The 17,756-nt window shown below is 38.8% G+C and overlaps 1 protein-coding gene across 1 annotated transcript in view; it reads left to right on the forward strand.

Annotated features, from left to right (window-relative positions):
• PEAK1 (pseudopodium-enriched atypical kinase 1) overlaps positions 1-13,074 on the forward strand; it is a 34,406-nt gene extending 21,332 nt beyond the window's left edge. The window contains exons 3-4 of the mRNA XM_009886673.1: positions 1,563-2,311; positions 11,917-13,074. Of these exons, the coding sequence (XP_009884975.1) occupies positions 1,563-2,311; positions 11,917-13,074 (1,907 nt within the window). The remainder of the gene's footprint in view (positions 1-1,562; positions 2,312-11,916) is intronic.
• Positions 13,075-17,756: the final 4,682 nt, after the last annotated feature.

A 17,756-nucleotide genomic window follows, 5' to 3' on the forward strand; every position in this document is an offset into this window, starting at 1 on the left:
ATTAGGGACAAAAATAATGTAATTTAAACATGAATCTGTGATCCCCCCCGTTTGGTTCAGCATTCCAGTTCAGTCCTCTCTTGACAAGGATTCACCACATATTACAAATAATCAACTAGTCGTAGTGTCTTTCTAGTTGCTGTTCCCTTATTAGAAAGATGCTCAGGTGCAGTTACACAGAGCATCCATTTCATGTCTGCTGTGTTGCAACTGTAAAAATTGGCTTCTTACCTTACCATGGTAGTCCATGAACCTCACAGGAGTAGTAGAAAACTTTATAAAATAATTTCTCTCAAAAGAGCAGTTGATTTATTAAGAGTGGAAAAATCTCATTTTGATACAAGTAACAACTGTTTAATTCTCCCAAAGCAGCAAGTTGGTCATTTGTATTGTCTGATTTTTTTTTTCTTCTCTCCTGTAGTATTGTCAATTATTTATTCTTTATTTCCAAGGACTCTGGCAGTTATAAAACATATATAACCTCATCTCTAAAAGCCATCCAAAACACATGACAGGAAGTTTATTTTCCCTAGAAGCACGCAAATGTTTGAATGAATCTGTCAGTGGAAATCCCATGCTTTTGTGTGTGTAACCAGCCACTTGGAAGCTCTTGACTGAATCTAGGTCAGGTTTTCTATGAACTTAATATTGCCAACAAAGGTACCCATGGCAAGTGAGTTAAGGGAAATGTATTAGAGAAAGTTATGGTTAGGGAGGAGGTGATGTGAGTTTTAAATTGTAGGGTAAAAAATATTTCTGTTTTTGTAATCTCAAAATATGATCCTACTCTCATTGAAAGCAGTGGCAACACACTTGTCAACTTGAGTGAAAGTACGCTTAACTTCCTTGTTTTCACCTCGTGAGTCTGCTAGGGGAATCCTGACTTTCTGATGTGACCACTGAAGTATCTAAATTACATCATTTGTGTCTGAAGTTTTCTGGTTTACATTCTGAAATAATGCTTTCAGCTTCTTTAGCACATTTCAAATCCAAGTGATCCCAAGTGCTTTACAGACTATCACGAGGATGTATTAAAAAAGATCACCTCGCCTGCCAGAGAAATGCACCTCTCAAAGAAATAGTACACAAAGCCATGTAACAGCATTCACCCATAGTTTTAGCACATTTGAATAGGAAGTAAGAAATAATATTGTAGTCGATTGACTGCAGAAGGAGTTACAGGAGGCCGGGTATAATTACTGAAACTGGAATTTGGCCATAGTGCCAAAACTGACATTTGGTTTTCGCTTGCACTTTTTGTCATTAATCCCATGTGATGTAAAATGCCAGCATTGCTAGCACTGAAACTGATTTTAATATATAGGTCAAGGTCAAACAAAGACTGGCTGTATGTGACAATGTATGTGATGCTGATTTGGTCATTTTGCTTTCTGATTAATTTATCTTTTCAGCTATGTATTTAGATTTTCTTCAAATATTGGGAGGGTCCTAGTCATCTTTTTTTTTTTCCTCTTGCCTTGAACTTCCTTATAGAGTGCAAATATGAGCAGCAGATGCAAAGTATTTTAATTTTCTATTACTATTATGTTCTTATTACACAGGACAGTCTAGAGCAGCCATGATACCTCCGAAACAGCCAAGGCAACCCAAGGGAGCTTTGGATGATGCCATTGCCTTTGGAGGACTACTAGATCAGGAGACAATGAACAACTTGCAGCCAACACCACCTCCACTGCCAAAGAAAACAATTTTGAGAGCTAACACAGAGCCGACTCCCAGAGAGCTCCAGAAGCAGGCTCTGGAGAACAACTTGTGCATTGTGGCCAATCCCACCTATGACATTGACACCAACTGGGAAGCAAGCAGCGCCTGCTCTTCAGTCAGCCTGGAGCTTAAGGTACTGGACAACGAGTCAGGGGATTCCTTGGACAGGCCTACAGAAAAACTAAGGGCAACCACCTCAGCAACTAACAGTGTTTCCAGCCTAACCACTATCAGTATTAAGGACCGGTGTTCCAATAGCATGGAGTCTCTAACAGGGAGACGCATCTTGCAGACTAAGCAGGGCAAAGGTGTCCAGAAGCCACAAAGGCAAGCACTTTATCGAGGAATTGAAAACCGAGAAGAGGTGGTAGGTAAAATCCGAAGCCTTCACGCTGATTCACTGAAGAAGCTGGCACTTAAATGTGAAGACTTGTTCATGGCTGGACAAAAAGACCAGTTGCGCTTCGGGGTGGACAGCTGGTCGGATTTCAGGCTAACCAGTGACAAGCCATGCTGCGAGGCAGGGGATGCAGTCTACTACCCAGCTTCTTATGCAAAAGATCCTCTCAACAATTACGCAGTCAAGGTAAGAGGGGCTTGAGAACTGGTAACCCTGGACTTCAGTGACAAAATCTAACAGCAATAACTATAATCTGCAACACACCCAGTAGTGTTGGGTGTGTAGGTCCTACAAATGTCAGTGCAGCAGCACTGTGTGAAAAGTAAGATTCCCAAGATACAGGCTCTTCTTTCTATCAAGAACCTCGTGTGGCATGGGTATCTGCTGTTTAAATTTCATCTGTTTCTACTGCAGCTCTGAAATTATTAAAGCAACTCAGTCTATACCATGGTCATTGCTTAATGAAATACTGAAGAAAAAGATGTATTATTTTAACAAGGGTCAGCGGTTTTTTGGAAACTTGGGATAACAAAATCCTTAGGTTCATCTGCATGCAGATGATACTAAATCATTGCTCTTAGTTAGGAAAGATTTCAAAGTTTTCTGTGTTCAGAGCCATGTAATTTTAAGTGTAAATTCTAGACTAATGTATCTTTATGTTCCCGTACAAGTCCTTATATTTTCACCAGCGTTCATTACCAGCCTTTCAAAACTGTCTAGCCATCCCTCTTGCCTTATAAGCTATACTTAAAAAAAAAGTTGAACTTGTTAGTGTTTGTTTTGTGGCCTTTTACTAAACAATTGATTTGTGTCTAGTTTATTCTCCAGCTAACCCATAAAAGAAACGAGATTTACTAGATTTACTGCTAATACATTAATGAATGGTTGACAGCTATCTCACTAGATGTTACTTTACAGACTTTTATATAGCTAATTCTTTCTGAATGCTGTATCTCTACAGTTCTCAATGCTTATCTGGTAGGATGATAGTGAGAAAGACAGCTGAGACTCATAGCTCTGTCAGGCTTCCTGTGTGACCTTGAGCAAATCATTGAACTTCTGACTCCTCCTTGTTGAAACAGATAAAACATTTATTACTGAACACAGGCGTATGAGGCCTAATCAATTATTCCTTATAGAGCAAGTTGACTTTCTCAGAAGGGTGGTGCTTTACAGTAACAAAATGTTGTTGCCACTCCTGCATGATTGTTTACAAGAAAGATATAAAAAAATAAAAGGTAAACTTCCCCTCTTCATTGTTTTCTTTTTGAAAATAACAAGCTCTCATTCCTCCTATCGTTATTCCTAATCCTCCAAGGTAAGATTGGTGCAACTGGTATGTTCGTCTGAATCTTGAAAAGGCATCTCTTTAAGGCAGATTTGTGGGTATAAGCATTTATATTTCTTTAGTTATCAAGGACCTCTTTTTGAAAAGATGTGAAATGAAATATGGATGTCTTGTGGATGCCACGTCCAGTGGTACAAAACAGCCGAGAACCGGACCATGAATATATCTGGCAATCTACTCTGGTTGCAGAATCAACAGTCTGGCTTTACTCAGTTTGAGGCTTTTTGGTTTTAATACAATGATGCAAAAATGGTTGCTTCTAGGACCCAAAGTGGTGTTTTTCTATATAGGCAGATTTGGGTTATCACTAATGTCATTTGTATTTGCACAGTATGGATGTGGCCTTAAACTATTCCCAGACAGGCAAGACCTATGTAGTTGTTTTCTTACCTACTGTCCTCCTAAATAGGTTTCTCTTGTACAAAGCCAGTGAGAAGAAAGAACAACTATGTAGCATGGTCAAATATGTGCTTTTTTTTTTCCTCTCATAATTCAGATGTCTTAAAAGTAGTTCTCAGAGTAACAAAAGTTATTGCAGCATAATAGGTGTGATGGTCTCGAGAGTGAGTGAAGTATCCACAAAATTCTTGAGCTGTTGTGCTGTTACAATGAGAGGAAAAGTTACTCTTGAAACTCTCACTACACATATTCTCTGATTTCTTTATAAGCCAAGCTGGACCAGCACACAGGACTACTACTGTCTTTTCATTTTCTCTTTCACGTATCTGAAGTATTACGCATTCAGCTAAGTTGGGTTCTCTTCAGTTGTGTGTTTCTCTGGGGCATGTTTTTATTACTGCATTCTTCATGCTAATATGTTGAATTATATAGCATTCTTTAACTTGTGATTACTAGATTTCTTTCCCCCTACAATTATTTATAGTAAATTTCAACTTTGTCTTAACATCTGCCCCAAGCTGACTTTTGACTTAGAAGTTATCAGTCCAGGGTCAGATTTGTGCAAAGTCTCATAACAACAGATTGCTCTTACATTATGCAGAGATTTGGGGAATTTAGCTTCAATAAATATACCAGGTTTTGTATAAGTATTTTTTTGTAAGTATTTTTTGTGTAAGCCAAATTACATAATCATCTACCTCCAACAAATAAGCTATGTATCCCTCCCATTTTAAATCCCTTGTCCCCCAAACAGGATGGCAAAAAAAGGGAAATTAGAATTACTGGTGTGCTTAGTAAATCCAAAATATAGTCTTCCTGTTATTTTCTATCAAGTCTTAGAAATACACTTTGAAAGTGTATATGGAGCCAAATCTTTGGACAGTGTAAATCTATGTAGCTCTTGAGTTTTGTAGAACTACCCAAGCAACAGTGGCTAACAATTCAGATGCTTCTCAAGTTCTATGATTTTAATTAGATTTGAGAAAAAACATGATAATGGCATTTTTTAATTATTCTCTCTGTAGAATACAATAACACCCCCAAACAGTGTTAAGAGTCCTAATGCATAACTCGAAATTGCGTTTTAATATTGTATCTCCAAAAGAAGAATTACAAAAGCACTGTTAAAAATTAAGCTTTAACCATTTCACTACTGCTGAATTAAATTTAGAAGAATGAACCTTGTGTGCAGATGAATGTACCAGTGCACCTTTACATTCTGGTGGTATTACCAGCAAAAGATGATCTGATAATTTGGTGGAGAACGAGCAAAACTTGTTCTGTTGGTGTGGATATTAGAGGAAACATTGTTTATCGGGGTGTGTTGTTTCAAAGCATTGTATTATCCTTGTTGCTTCACTCTCACCTAATCTCCTAGTAAACATCCTGTGCAAAAAAGTTGCAGGAAGACACATGGAAATTATCTTGACTGAAACATTATAAATAAAAACAATAAATAAGCCATGATCGGAAAACTACTTTTCCAAATGGAAAAAATAGAAGTTCCCTTACAAGAAATTTTTCCATAAAATTCCAGTCCCCAAGGTATTTTTCCTTCGCTAACTGCAGTACCATCTTCTAAGTAGTTGGTACATCTGGGACAATATGGATAAACATTCCCCTGAAACCACAGTCTTATCAGTAATTCCAAATATGTAGTGGAAAGGTTACACTAAAGTAAAAGCAGCAGAGAGCACCACCTTTTTGTACAAAGTGGACTAGATGAGTATCCCTGTACAGACCGAATAAGGCAGTGATATGACAGGGATCTTTTTTATTAAAAAAAGTGATGACTCAGAATGAATAATACTTAGACGAGAAAAATTACTGTGTCAGTGACGTAAACTACTTCCACTTTCAGTATTAAACTCTCAAGGAAATTCCTGTACGATATCATAAACGAACACATAGAAATCACGATTCAGAGTCCATGTGGATCAATACTGGCATAAAAAAGCAGGAGGGTTATGGCCTGCAGCATGTGTGTTCTGGCCACAGGCATGTGTTGCAATGCAGTTCAGGTAGGATGACAGGAATTGCAAAGGTGCAAACAGCTCAAAAGGAGCAGTTAGAATTTATTGCTTTGATTGCTACAGGGCAGCAGAAGCTCTTCTAGCAGTAAAACCTTTGGAGTTCTGATAAGGTTCCTGTCCCAACTATAAAGTAGAGCAATGCCAAAGTAAGCAGTATTGGTCTGAATTACAGTTTCCTAGTTGCAGCTGACAATTATTTTCTAGTTACGTTTAGTTTGTCACAGCGTGCTAAGGTATTTTTTTGGTAATTCAGTTTTCTAGTGGAGCTTCTTGGCAGAAGTGTTATTAAAGGTCATCCCAGAACATCATGCTTCAGATCAAAATAAAGCTGTGTACATACGTTAAACTTTTAGCCCATTCAGAGTTCAGTCACAGCAGCGTAGAATTATGTATTTTGGCACATTGTTAAAAAGTCAAAGCTTTATTCCAAGGCCAAATGAAGAAAATGAGGTCAATCAGAGATCAAACTGGCCTCCTTGGAAAACAAGATTGTGCCAAGAACAAGCTATCAATTTGGGATTAGCAAGCTTTCATTCTACACAAATTTCATTTGCAGTTGTCCCTCTGTGCAGTGGAACAAAGTAGCACAGATGGTGCAGTCTTTGTGATCTTCTGTGTTTCTCATTTTCAGGACTTGTAAATTCATTTCCCACAATATTCATCTTACTTTAAGTTCACTGACGCCCTGTAAAATGCATAGGACAGAGTGGAAATGAGATTCCCTGCTGGTAAAGTGGAAGTCAGCTGATGGCACAGTAGGCTACTGGACCCATAAAAGAAAAATAAAAGCTAATGCAGAACAGTTTTTAGAAGCTCTGAAAGATGAAAATCTTGCTTCTTCAGGAGGGAGGGCATTGAAACGGCAAGATATAAAGAACCCTGTCCCGTCCCTATATATAGACGTAATGGAAGTTTAGTTCATATGGATGCACTACAGAAAATATACATTATGACAGTGCATTCCAGTGAAAAGGAAGATGGAAACTTTCCGTTCCTTCCTACTCGTATCTCTCCTTTTTTCTCATTGCGTTCTTGCATCATATGGAAGGGCTTTTTACCAACATTGCTTCATGTTTTGAACAGCCAGCTCTTTTATCAGCTTTAGAAATAAGGCTTGCCAAGCCCTTATCAACACCTTCCTTCCAGCTATTATCACATACCAGATCTTCATAGCTCAGCTCATTGTGTTTCATTAAAGCAAATGGTAAATGACTGATTGATCCTACTTTCTGTTGGTGTTTTAGTCGAAGTATTTTCACCTTTTGCTTTTCCTGTGCCCAAAAATGAGAATTCAACATCCTATATATGTAAAAGGCAACGGAATTTCCATATTTTTTTAGCGTAGATGACTGGAACAGACAAAAGCTTTAAAAATCATGCAAAGAAAACTGGGGCCATATATTTACTCGCAGTTTTGACATAGCATTAACTGTCACAAACAGAAAAGAAGCTCTGTAACCACTCCTTTGGCAATTCATCACAAGCAGTCTTAAACACTTGCTAATGAGGCCATCAAATTTCACAATTTGTTTCCTAAATATTTTTAAACGTAAATATACAGTTTGGATGCATAACTTACTATAACTCAAACCATTTTGAAAATTTTGAATCTTGGTCAGTCAGATGATAAGTTTTAGGTGATAACAGAGTTATTCCAATACAAAATGCCAGGGTGCGCATCATTACGATTGAACAGTGGCATTCGCTACTCTGTTGCAACATGGTAATATAAAATAGAGTTCTGAGTAGAAACTGCAACTCAGAAAATGATAAAACAATACAATAAATTTGTCAGTAAATAAAATTTGCATTCTATAAACTGTCTTTGAACAGATCAATAAGAAAACTTTGTCTCCACTGTTTTCAGTACATTTTCCCCATTCTAATGAGATGTTGGTAAATCAGAATCTGAACTCTGCAACCTAAAACCCCAGGACTTCTCTGGACTCATGCAGCTGTATTTCACAGCAAAAATCTGAAGAGTAGCCAGACGCTCACAGGAATATCAGATTACTGCAGGTCTGTGCTTTAGAAACTGTTCTATGAATTCAGACAGGTGTCCGATTTGTCCTCATACTCCAGTTTTTGGGTGCTGCTTCTAGACAGCCTAGCTTTCCATTCCCCTTGTCATTTACGAAGTATCTAGTGTACAAATTTTAGCGTTTGTGTAGTCAGCAATTTAATCAGCCTTAAATCACCCCGCTGCCTCTTTAACGTCTCACTTCATGTTGTTTGTAAACAAAAAGCAAGAAGCAGAAAATACATCTCTAATCAGGTCTCAGCTCTCTTGTCTTTGTAGATATTGCACGCATGTTCATGTACCCAGATACTTCCCTGTATTAAACACGAGAAGTAAAAGTGCCCAAAAGCCATCACTATTGGGCATTTGTGGCATTAGAGACTTGTTTTTTTTCTTTATTGGTTATGTTCTTTAACTGCAGGATAAGGCTGTAAAACTTTTCATTAATGCAGTCATTTTAGTATTGATTTCAATCATAATACTATTTAGTCTTTGATTTCTGTTTTGTTGATATAAAGAGAGGAGTCTGAAACAAAAACTCATATTTTATAAGAACTGACATTGGGGAAAGTTTGGCTCTGTTATGGATTCAGACGGACACTGCTCTGAAGGTTTTCATGAACCACAGTAACAATGGAGTTGTTAATGTGACTTGTTCTCCCTGGGAAGAGTTACAAGGATAGAATCATAGAATGGTTTAGGTTAGAAGGGACCTTAAAGATCATCTAGTTCTACCCCCCCCTGCCATGGGCAGGGACAAAACGTCATTACTTATAAAGCTCTGTTCTGCTTGATGCCAGAGAGGTCTTAACTGGCATACTGTATTCATTATAGGGTACCACTCTTCAGAAAGTTGTAATAAATCGTGAGAAACCAGAAAAAAAGCAACAAGAATCAGAGGATTGGGAACAAAGATAGGAGGAATGAGAGCTGGTTATTTTCAAAAAGAAAACAATGAAGAGGGGTAATTTACATTTTCCTGAGTATAAAGGTGTAATGTTAAAGGATGGGAATCAATAAATTTTTAATGTCAGCTAGGAGAAGGGCTATCAGTTCAATCTGAAGTAAAATAGAGTTAGGATTGAATAGCAGGAAGAAAGAGAAAGGAGAAGATGGAGGACGACTCTCTTACGGGGTGTTTTTAGTAGGTTGGAAAGGCATTTCTTAGGAATGGCAATATGCAGCTGGCAACATACAGATCAGATCTGCTTTGCAGGCCAATTCTGCCAGCTCAGAGGAAAAGGGAACGGGTGCAAAGGCAGCGTGCTCTGCCCTAAAGGCTGAATGCCTTTTGGAGCAGATGTGCATGGCCAGTCTTTTCTAAATTACAAGGAAGCACTACCACATCCACAGAGGCCTACGAAAGTGTGCTTTTGTACTATCACAATTCTAGGATTGGTAATATTTTCTAAAATAAGTGAACCAAAGCTGATTTTGAGAGGTGCAAAGGCTATCTTCTATTATTTTAACTGAAATCCCAGTAATAAATTTGAGAGGAAAAAGAGGCTAGCAATAAGTGTTGATTCCTTTGCCTTTCTTTTCTATGACAAGGAGAAGTCCTCCCTTTCAAAAATGTTTAAAAAGGCCTTGTATTCTCCAAACTCAGAAGTATTAATTGTTTTAAGAGCAAATACTTTGTGGATTATATATTCCTAATAGAATATCTTTTTTAGCTGGCAGGTGGCATTAGAAGTCCTCTGTGGGTAACATGAAATATAGTCCAATAGCTCAGGGCAAGTGCTTTTTTGCACTTTTCTTATTAGTAAGTAATCTTGACCTTACAATTAAACTCAGAATGAGTTTATATTTTGGATTAGGTCAGTTAAGTATTTTTAAAAAACTAAAGGCTGGATTACAACACACTGAACCTTTTCTGCAGTTGGAATTGATTATCCCCATGGCTGGCTGTACAAGAAAAATGCCATGGACTTGAAGGACATAGCAGACAAAACTGTTCTCGTTTTCCTTCATAGCTGTTCTCCCAGTCAGATTTGATACACGCTGGTAGGGTCTACACAACCCTTTTCTACTTCTGTCTTCTGTGCAGTATTCATTACTTAATAAATCCAGGGACTTCAGTCTCCAAAACAATCAGCTGACATTTTCTTTTCATATGTAATTCAAAGGTTAATGCTGTATTTATACTGTATTTGTTTAAACTTTTGTAACCCTTGAGAGAAGGATGGGGGACTTATTTTTAACTCACTTCACCTCTAACAGTATAAAATACATTTGAAAATTTAAATTTGCAAGAGCCACTGTACAAAGATAACTCCCAACGTTTCCAGAAAATTACGACTTTCCTCTCTTAAATAAAACTGACTAGAAAAAGTATTTTTCAAATTTGTTTTGTTTGTGCATGGCAGTTATAAACAGGCAGTTTAAGCGATAGTGCATATTAATATGCAGGGAAACTTAAATACGTGTGAAGTATGGAAATACAGTATCAAAGACAGGAGGACAAACAAAATACTGTTACTACTTGTGTCTACTTTTATATGATTAACTGACAAGGTACTCTTCTAATCAACAAGCATAAAAGACTAAATCTCCCATTAAACTATGTGTTTCTTAACCACATAAGCATGTAAAAGATGAAAAAAAGATATTTTTTTTTTTCTTGGTTTTGTTGGGTTTTTTTAGTGAAAGGTAAGTTTACAACTTATCCTACATAAGTTCCTGAGAAGGGGAAAAACAAGAAATGGGGAGAAAAGTCACCTTATGCTTATATTTAGGGCTAGTATGAAATCTGGCACCTTGGTGGTTGTGACTGTAGAATTAGTGCTGCTTTTTACTAACCTTAGTTATCTGGCTTTCCTTGGCTTTCGGAGATGAGTGAAGGGAAGCTGTAACGGCATCTGAAGAGAGATGTCTTCCTATTTTCTCTTCCTCTGAGCATTGAGACCTGTTGGTGCATTATACCAACTGAATACTTGGGCTCTAACCTTGTAAAGATTAAAACATACACTTAACCTTATACACTTTGAATGATCTCACTGAAGTCAGTAGAACTAAGGTTAATATGCAAAAGTCAACACTCTTGAGTCTTTGTAGGGCTGTAATTTTAATCGGTGAATGCCTTGGAATAGAGGCCCTAATAGAGGTTGTGCTGTGACTTGTAAGGGGGTTGGAGCTGCCAGTTGATATGGCAGTGCAAACAATTAATACGGATAATTATTATGGTGATAATGTACGTATCAACGAGGTATTTCTGGACAAAAATTAAATACAGCTATATATGTCAAAATAAAAATATATACTTAGGATCTTGACAAATGATTGAAAGCAATTAAGGTATGACATTCTAATGAGTTTCCATTCATCATCTGAGCAACTATGGTTGCCAACAGCCCCTGCCATGCACACATACATCCCTCACTGCGGATGTGATGTGTTAGCATGACACAGCTGCAGCTAATAGATTTCAGTTTCCAGTTACAGTGGGCAAGGAGCATGCATCCAGTCACTTAACTCAGCTGGCAGGTGGAAACTTGTTATGCCATGCTAACTCAGTCATGTGCAATTGTTTGATCATATGCTGAAATATTCTATGCATGTTTCTTTGCATCTCCTATTGCTATTGATTATTTTTATCTTGTTCAAGCTTCACACAAAGCTGAGAGAAGAACACAGAATAAAATGATGTGGATAAACAAGTACCTGTAAAGTAAGCTTCACTGTGCATTCACCATATATCAGCTGCTATTCTGACTAAAAGCACAACCTGCCTGAACTGTATTTTCCATTGAATAATATAGGCGCAGCGAAAGCTGCCTGCACATATCAGTCTGCAGTTGCTTACTGTCCAATGGAAACTGTTCATGTGCCTTAAGATAGTCTGCCAAGGTCAGCTCAGTAAAAAATTTTTCAGTGCTTGTGTTTAGGGCTGGACTGTGGATACCTATCAATAAGGTATATATTAAAAAAAAAATACAGAATTTACAAATTTAAATTATTATTAAATTATGTCTGTTCTATTTTCTTCCCCCAGATCTGTAAGAGCAAAGCTAAGGAATCCCAGCAGTATTATCATAGCCTATCTATCCGGCAGAGTCTGGCTATCAATTTTAACATCCAACAGGACTGTGGCCATTTCCTTGCTGAAGTCCCAGTTCGTCTCCTTCCATGGGAGGATCCCGATGCACCAGAAGTGGAAGATGAAGAGCGGGAAGAAGAGGAGAAAGAGCCTGAGCAAAAGAACAGAGACAGTCCTTCCAGTACAGAGGCTTCACAGAAAGACAGCTCAAGCAACCAGGGGACCATCAGCAAGCCACGCAGCCGTGTTGTGGTCATCACACGGGAGGTCCCATACTTAACAGTGGCCGACTTTGTGCGAGAATCTGTGCCCCGCCATGCAAAAAGCCCAGATTTATATGAGAGGCAGGTCTGTCTACTCCTTTTACAGCTGTGTTTAGGCCTGGAGCACCTGAAACCCTATCATATCACACACTGTGATCTGCGGTTAGAGAACCTGCTGCTGGTTCATTCCAGACCAGGAGGCAACCCTCTGAGCTCTGAGTCCATGGAGCCCAGTCCCAACACTGCTTGTCCAGCCAGATTAATAGTGAGCAATTTCTCCCAGGCCAAGCAGAAGAGTCATATGGTGGATCCTGAGGTCCTACGGGATCAGTCCCGCCTGGCTCCAGAAATCATCACTGCAACACAGTACAAAAAGTGTGATGAGTTCCAGACTGGCATCCTCATCTACGAAATGCTGCACTTACCCAATCCCTTTGATGAGAATCCAGAGCTGAAGGAGAAGGAGTATACTCGTGCTGATCTCCCCAAGATCCCTTGCCGTTCCCTCTACTCTCAAGGGCTTCAACAACTTGCCAGCTGCCTGCTGAATCCCAACCCTTCAGAGAGGATCCTGATATCAGAAGCCAAGGGAATCCTTCAGTGTTTGCTTTGGGGTCCACGTGAGGACTTGTTCCACGCTCTAAGTACATCTTCCAACCCTGCCCGGAGAGATGCTGTACTTCAAAACTGGCTGGATATCAAAAGGACGCTGCTGATGATCAAGTTTGCAGAGAAGTCCTTGGACAGGGACTGTGGAGTTATTCTGGAAGACTGGCTTTGTTGTCAGTATCTGGCTTTTGCCACTATAGACTCACTGCATCGCATTGTGAGAATCATGCAGCAGCACTAGTTTGTAGAGCCTGTTGATTTTCGTGAAGCACCCCCAACCTCCACCCTAGCCCTCACTCCAGCCTGCCCTAGGGCTCACAAGTGTACAAGTGTTAAAAAATAGCCTAGATATCAAAGCCAGCAACTCTGAGCAAATAGGTTCTAATTTGAGAATTTGCATCCTGTACGCAATATGACAGAAACGCATTTTTTTGCCAGGCCTGTTAGGGATTGATTATATATACATGACTGCATTTGTTTCAGACAGTATGTAACTTGATTAATATCTGGCTGAAAAGGAGAGCAAACTTTGATACCACTATTTCTACCACCACAGTAAACAAATTGCCCTCCTCTTCTGGACAGTTTCTGTCATTTCCATATGTAGCATTGATTAGTGACTAGCAGTGACCATAAGCAGAGATGGATGTGTTGTAAATGTAATATGAATGATCCACCATGCCTCAAAACACTCATCTGCCTCCATTCCACACAGCAACTTAGTCCCCCACAAGTGGGCTGGACTCCTCTTTCCTTTGATCTCAACCAAACAGATTCTGATTTTTCTCTTACACTTTACGCCTTCTTTTTTTCTTCCCCAGATGTGGTTATCCTGCTGATTGTGGCACGTGTCAGTGGGCAGTAAGCATCTGTGTTCAGTCCTCTTCCCTCCTCTGTGTCTGACTACCCATGTCCATTCTAACCACAGATCTATGATATCAACAATGCTGCCGTAATCAGACCATTACCCTTAGCTTAAGACCTCTGCATTAAAGAGCAGAATATGCACACTTTGTCTCTCCCATTTCCTATGTGACATTCACCAGTCTGGACTGTTGATGTACTGTAGCTATAACCACGTTTATACAAGAATGATACAACCCATGGCGGGCAATTGAAATTCCCCTTCCATCGCAAAAGGCACTAACGCCTGACTTGAAATGGATAGGACGTACATAACCTTCTCTGACAATCACTGCTATGAATCAGGGATGAAAATAACAGCCGCCTCTTTCATTTTATTTTGGTTTGCTCTTGTCACTTGTGCCATATTGCAAAGTGGGACTGAAATTGGCTCTGCTGGTATGTTGGCAGGAGATAGAAATGTTTAGAGCTTGTCTGTGTGTAGCTAACAGGCCACATGGAGACACTTTTTACTGCAGACACAGTTCTCTGAAGGGTAAAAACAAGGGGGCAAAAACAGTGTTGTTTAATTATTGAGGGAGCTGTTAAGTTTGGCAGCCACAACTAACAGTATCATGATCCATTTTTCCCACAGCGGTGTTTGGCTGCGTATCTCATCTGTTGTAGCTACTGTTTTCTAATGTTGCTACAGACAACACCCTAAAAATGGAGCGTTGTCAGAATAGCTCAAAGAGCATTGCAGACAGAGTTTTGGACTAGAGCAGGAACTAGTGAGGATCAAAGAGACAGAATTTTTAAAAACTCGACTTGAAGGAGCTTTTCACTTTTAGAGGCCACTGCTGACTTCCTTCCCTGACCTAACAGCCGTTTCCTATGGAATCTCTGCAGTTGTACAGACGGTATCTTTGCTCAGTATTGCTAGGCTCTGAATTGTTTCCTGAATGACTCTGAAGAATTTATCTGGATGCAGGGGAAAAAGTGATACTGAATATTCTGACCCGGGCAATAGAAAGCAGACAGCCCTAGTTATGAGCCTGTGCTTCTCTCCTATGGATCTATGTGCAATTCTTGTATGTATTTTTTAAAGCTGTACATTACAGTGTTCACTTTACACACCAGCCTTTACCTGATGCTAGATCTACAGCCCCTTCCTTTACTTTCCTGGCACATAAATGCACAGATATCCATGTGTTCTTTTTATGGATTGATGTTTCATTTTAATTGTTAAAACTGTGAGGAATCAGTTCACTTCAGCCTTGAAACAAATAGCCACTTTATACAGCATATGCATGCTTGGACCAGATGCATGGAAACTGAACAAACAGTCCTGCAGGCTTAAAGTCAGCAAAACTAGCTCTGGATCCACACTGTACATTGGGAGGGGTTGAAATGTGTATATTATTCTTTTCTGGCATCTATCAGAGCTAAGCTGAATAGTGTGTGGAAGCCTACATCGATTGTGCCATAGTATATAGACTGTCTTTGTGACCTTTCTAAAGACTTTTTTTTTAAAACTTCTGATTATTATTCTTTTGTTTGATTCACCTGTATCAGTGAAGGATCAGGCAAGGATAAGGATAATATATTTTAATGTGATATGTATTTTTTTCTTTCTCTTCTTGGCAAAAAGGTTAGGATGACGGCATTGATGCAAAAAAAAAGAGGACAATGCATTAAAAGTGCAATGAATGTAGTAGAGGTATTTCCACTACATCAGGAAAGAAAGTTTCTACACTACTGCTGAGCAGCTCATAGAAGAACCTTTACAAAGAATCACACACGTTCGGTGCAGCCCTGCTTTATCTGGACACAGGAGGGCAATGCTCTCATAGCTTAAATATGCTGAGCATGACAAGTCACTTGCATACTATCTGCTAGCTATTAGTCACAATGTGTTGAGCTACAAGTAGGGCTTCTTGTTCTCTGTGGTCTGGTTTTGTGTTTGTTTCGTAATGCGTGTGCGCACATAACTTCTCATCTGACTCATACAGGCTGTACAAGCAATTCTTGGACCATTTGCCATTGCAGTGGGCTCATTCCTTGAAGCCGGTAGGTGTTTCCGTGTTTATGGACACATGTTCTCAGTGTCACTTTCATGTCAACGCGCACATGCAAAGTTGAATTTTGAATGTTTTACAACCATACATATTTAATGCAGCTGGTCCGAAGCCTTTGTATCTCTAGCTATCTAATTTCAGTTTGTAGCTTTTGTGATGAACCAATACTCATTTTAGCTCTGCAGTGTAATCAAGCATGGATAGATGTTCACTACCAATCTCTTTCTTGTGCAGCACTGGGTAAACTTTAGCAATTTGTAATGTTGTGTGTTTTTTTTCTTTAAAAAAGAAAGAATGGTCAAAGTAGTTAAACACAATCTGGCCTGAGCTGTTCCTTGGGAAGCTTGAGGCTGACTTTGCAGATATGCCCATAACTGATGATTGTAACTGTGTGTGTGGTGATTCTCCATCCTGGCAACAGATTGTGCCGCATAAATATCCAAGAATGTATGCATTAAACTGATTGTAAACAAATCCTAAGGATGCTACAGCATAATTGCTAAGCAAAAGGAAAAAAACCCGCTCTGTTTGTAACTGGGATCCTGTGTATGACAGGAACAAAACCCTTGGCTGTGCATGTTATAACTTACTTGAATATGTGCACAGATCTTGAATTTTTTTTTTAGCAATGTCGCACTTTCAGTTAAGCTCAAGAAATAGGAAGAGCTGCAAATCTAAGGTAACAGTATTGACTGTAAATATATATTTTTCTATTAATAAAAGCTGTCATTCAAATATTTTTAACATGAACTCTAAAGATTTTTCCAGTGGAAACTAATTTCTGGAAAATCAAATGCTTGTTTGAAGAATTATGATGAGTGGTTTCTGATCCTATTAGAGCCATTAAAAACCTCTCTAATGTTACAGAGAGAGCACAGTGATTGGATTCACGGTGTTTAGTGCCTTGTCAAAAAACTAAAATGTAGCTTGTCAGTTGGTGGAAATCTTAATTCTTTTCATAATAGCCCTAGAAATAATACTGCCCACAATAAAATGCAAAAGACTTTACAAAATTAAATGCTGTACTTCATAGGGTACTGAGTTGATCTATTCAATGAGATTTGGTTTTGGAGTTGATGTGAATGAGTTCCTCTAAGTTGCTTGCAGTACAGCATAAACCTGAAGTAACAAAATCGTGGGCTTTCAAATTTGGGATCTGCAAAGGGAAAATAATAGTGGATAACAGGTCAATTGGTCTAGACTGATCACAGCATCAAAAGAAGCCTATTGCTTTGACAATCTACTGCAGACACTCAGCTTCTAGGAGATGAGGAATCTGATTAGTCTGGAAGAAGCGGTGAAGGTAAGATGTGCTGCTTCTGTTGTATGTAGGTAGTGGATGTACTGCACACTGTAGTCTGGTGTGAAATGGAAACCTCTGTTAAAATAGGAGTATTTAAAAACTACTCCTGAGATGTTATGGAAAATGTTTGGGTTTTTCCTGTTTCTTTAACAGGAGTTACTTACTTACTAAATTATCTTTCAAACCTCAAATCTGATCCAGGTGAATATAGAGAGAAAATACCAGTAAAAACTTGCTTACAAATTTTCAGGAATGAGGGAATCCAGAATTTTATTCTGGAGCCTCCGCAGTGTCCAAATATAGAAGCTTGGTCTCACTTCAGTATTCAGACATGATGAAATCAGTAACTCAAGCTAGGATATCATGTTGCTGACCCACAGACAAGAACGCATGTAGCATTTACAGAAATGTTCTACCTTAAATCTTTTATGTTCCACACATCCTGGCAGCACCCCACAAGGTATGAAGGGATCATCTTGACATTTTAACACAGGGGAATTCCCACATACTAGAGAGAAAAATATATTATTCAAATAAATCAAATGTGTGTTAGGGTTCAGCTAGTTGGAGAATTTATTCAGCAGCTTCATGGTGTAGGTCCTTAACTTTAGCATGTAAAAATAGTATTTGCTGCTGAAATAAAATGTATCTGTTTCTCAATTCTTGTGCTGAGATGCGCCACCTAAATTAAGTTCTTCT

Source organism: Charadrius vociferus, unplaced genomic scaffold (assembly GCF_000708025.1).
Source record: "Charadrius vociferus isolate BGI_N301 unplaced genomic scaffold, ASM70802v2 scaffold356, whole genome shotgun sequence".
Lineage (NCBI taxonomy): Eukaryota > Metazoa > Chordata > Aves > Charadriiformes > Charadriidae > Charadrius > Charadrius vociferus.